Source organism: Henckelia pumila, chromosome 2 (assembly GCF_033568475.1).
Source record: "Henckelia pumila isolate YLH828 chromosome 2, ASM3356847v2, whole genome shotgun sequence".
Taxonomy (NCBI): Eukaryota; Viridiplantae; Streptophyta; class Magnoliopsida; order Lamiales; family Gesneriaceae; genus Henckelia; species Henckelia pumila.
Window position 1 is genome coordinate 135,613,178 of NC_133121.1, and position 2,364 is coordinate 135,615,541.

Below are 2,364 nucleotides of genomic sequence, written 5' to 3' on the forward strand. Positions count from 1 at the left end.
ATATTTATATAATGATTATTACAGTTTGCATATTTTCTACAAAATTAATTTATTTTTATATAAAATAAATGCTTGAAAATTTATACGAGCTTAATTAAAATAAGAAAAAAACAAATGAAATTTTTTTATAAATGCACAAAACATGTTAAAAAAATCTGAAATGAAAATTATAAAACAGATGCTTTTAAAAAAAAATAGATGTTTGTAATAAAATATGATTGGAATTTTTTATTCCAATTGAAACTCCTAAAACTCATATGAATAAAATTTAACATTAAAAAAATCTCCAAAAATATTATAAAAATGGAGAGCAATTGTGGAAGATGATAATTTTTTAAGATACAAATATCAAAATATTGCAATTTTAAACCATTAACCAAAAAAAAAAGAAACTGAAAAAAAAAAAAATCAATCTTACTTCTAGTTTTTTGTTAAAATTTACAGAATTTGACTTTTACAAACACCTCAAAACACTTTCACCCAATTAAATGCAGTTTTATAATTAAGTTCTCACAAACACTCTCCGAAAAAATTTCCTCTGGAATAAATACAAATTAACTAATGCAAATTCACAAGAAAAATACATTGAACCCAAAATTTGTATTGAATTATATAATTTATATATAATGAGTCCCCCTGTAACGAATCTAGCCGTTTAGCGATATTTGAAGAAATCTAATTATCTAACTCGTCTTGAATTAATTCGAACCGTACGCCAAATTTAAATATTCGTCCGTACAAGTTATTAATATATATACGAGTCGACAAAAAATTTCAAGTTAGCGCATATGTTTTTCGATATTAATCGGATAATATTTACTATACATATAATCTATTGATAGAATATTACGTTAATTCAGTGTCCTGTAATACAACAGGTGGGAAACATATATATCCTGCTAAGGTAAATAATGACAAAAATATGGATGCATGGTAAGTATTAATGAAATATTCCAATGCAATTTTGTGTTTGCTAGCTGGCCGTGTGGGTATATATACTCACCATTTTCATTTTGTTTCTTCAAGTAAACTCTTTTTTTTTTTTTTTTACTTGCAGAAAGATTCGATCTGCAGATTATCTTTAATCGTTTATCAAACATTTTTTTTTATTATTAAAAATGGAGAAATATTCATCACACATTAATATTCCAAAGATGCCATCATGTCCTCTCACTCTTGATGAAGCTATGGAGCATGAAATGAAACATGGGAGCCTTTTCAATGATCCTAATAACATGGATTTGAACAAGATTAGAAGGTGAATTCCTCTATTATTATTATTTTTTTTTTTTAAGAAACATTTTCAGTAATTAAGCAAAGTTTTCTATCTAAATTAAAGTAACTCACTTTAAATGATCTGATATTTCTGCAGGATTATATCAAACAGGCTCTCAGCACAAAGATCTAGAATTAAGACCATAAATTATACTCGTGATTCAGAAAAGATGGTCAAGGATTTATCGGTAAATATTTTTTTCTATTTTTTTTTTTGTTTATTTTATCATATGAATTTGAGTGAAAAGAACCCTACTGTATATAATTAATACTAATTACTTTTGCAGGATCTAATATCTAGTCTCGCCTCACAAGTTAAAAGCTTCAAAGAGAAGAAAAAACTTTTGGAGCTTGAAAATAATTCCCTTCGACGAGAATTGGATAAACGTTTGACGAAATCCAGGCGTATAGAAAGTAACTAATAAACATATATATAATATTGTTTTAAATCACTGCATGCATGCATGTATATATGAGATCGATCTATATAATATAAAGCTTAGCTTCTTAATTTTTTTTCTTAATTAATGTGTGCATGCAGTGGCTATCGAAGATGATAGATCTGAGATAAAAATGCTTAAACAACCCGGGAAAACTGCACAAAAGAACAAGCAGCTCGCGTCAGATTCCAAGGGAAAAGAGATGCAAGATCTCCGTTTCGAGCCGCGCAAGGTCACCGAATACGAAGATATAGATCAGTATATCAATTTCGATGCTCTTGTTGCTAGTGTTGCAGCTGATGGTGGAAACTAGCACAAATTTTTGCGCAAATATCGAATATTTCCTTGTCGTTGCGTCGTTTTTATGCTCTGTTTCTTTTGCTAGAATTTTTCATGTTTAGCTCATGTGTGTTGAAGAAGAAATCAGTTCTGTTTTTATGTATATTTTAGCCATTTTTATGTCCTAAACGGGTCTACATTCAGGTTTGATGCACGTAAAAAGCAATATATATATATATATATATATATATATATATATATATATATATTAATTTTCAGCTGTCCAACCATTCCTACTCAACTCGTTCCCGACCACTAAAACCCACTACCGGGTTTTAGTTGTTTTTTTTTTAAAAAAATTCGTATCACT

The 2,364-nt window shown here is 28.0% G+C and overlaps 1 protein-coding gene across 1 annotated transcript; it reads left to right on the top strand.

Annotated features, from left to right (window-relative positions):
* The first annotated feature begins 1,129 nt into the window (after positions 1 to 1,129).
* LOC140879252 (uncharacterized) lies at positions 1,130 to 2,129 on the top strand. The gene is made up of 4 exons (XM_073282932.1): positions 1,130 to 1,258; positions 1,373 to 1,463; positions 1,563 to 1,689; positions 1,817 to 2,129. Exons 1-4 carry the CDS (start codon positions 1,155 to 1,157, stop codon positions 2,026 to 2,028), a joined length of 534 nt encoding a protein of 177 aa, XP_073139033.1. The 5' UTR covers positions 1,130 to 1,154; the 3' UTR covers positions 2,029 to 2,129.
* Positions 2,130 to 2,364: the final 235 nt, after the last annotated feature.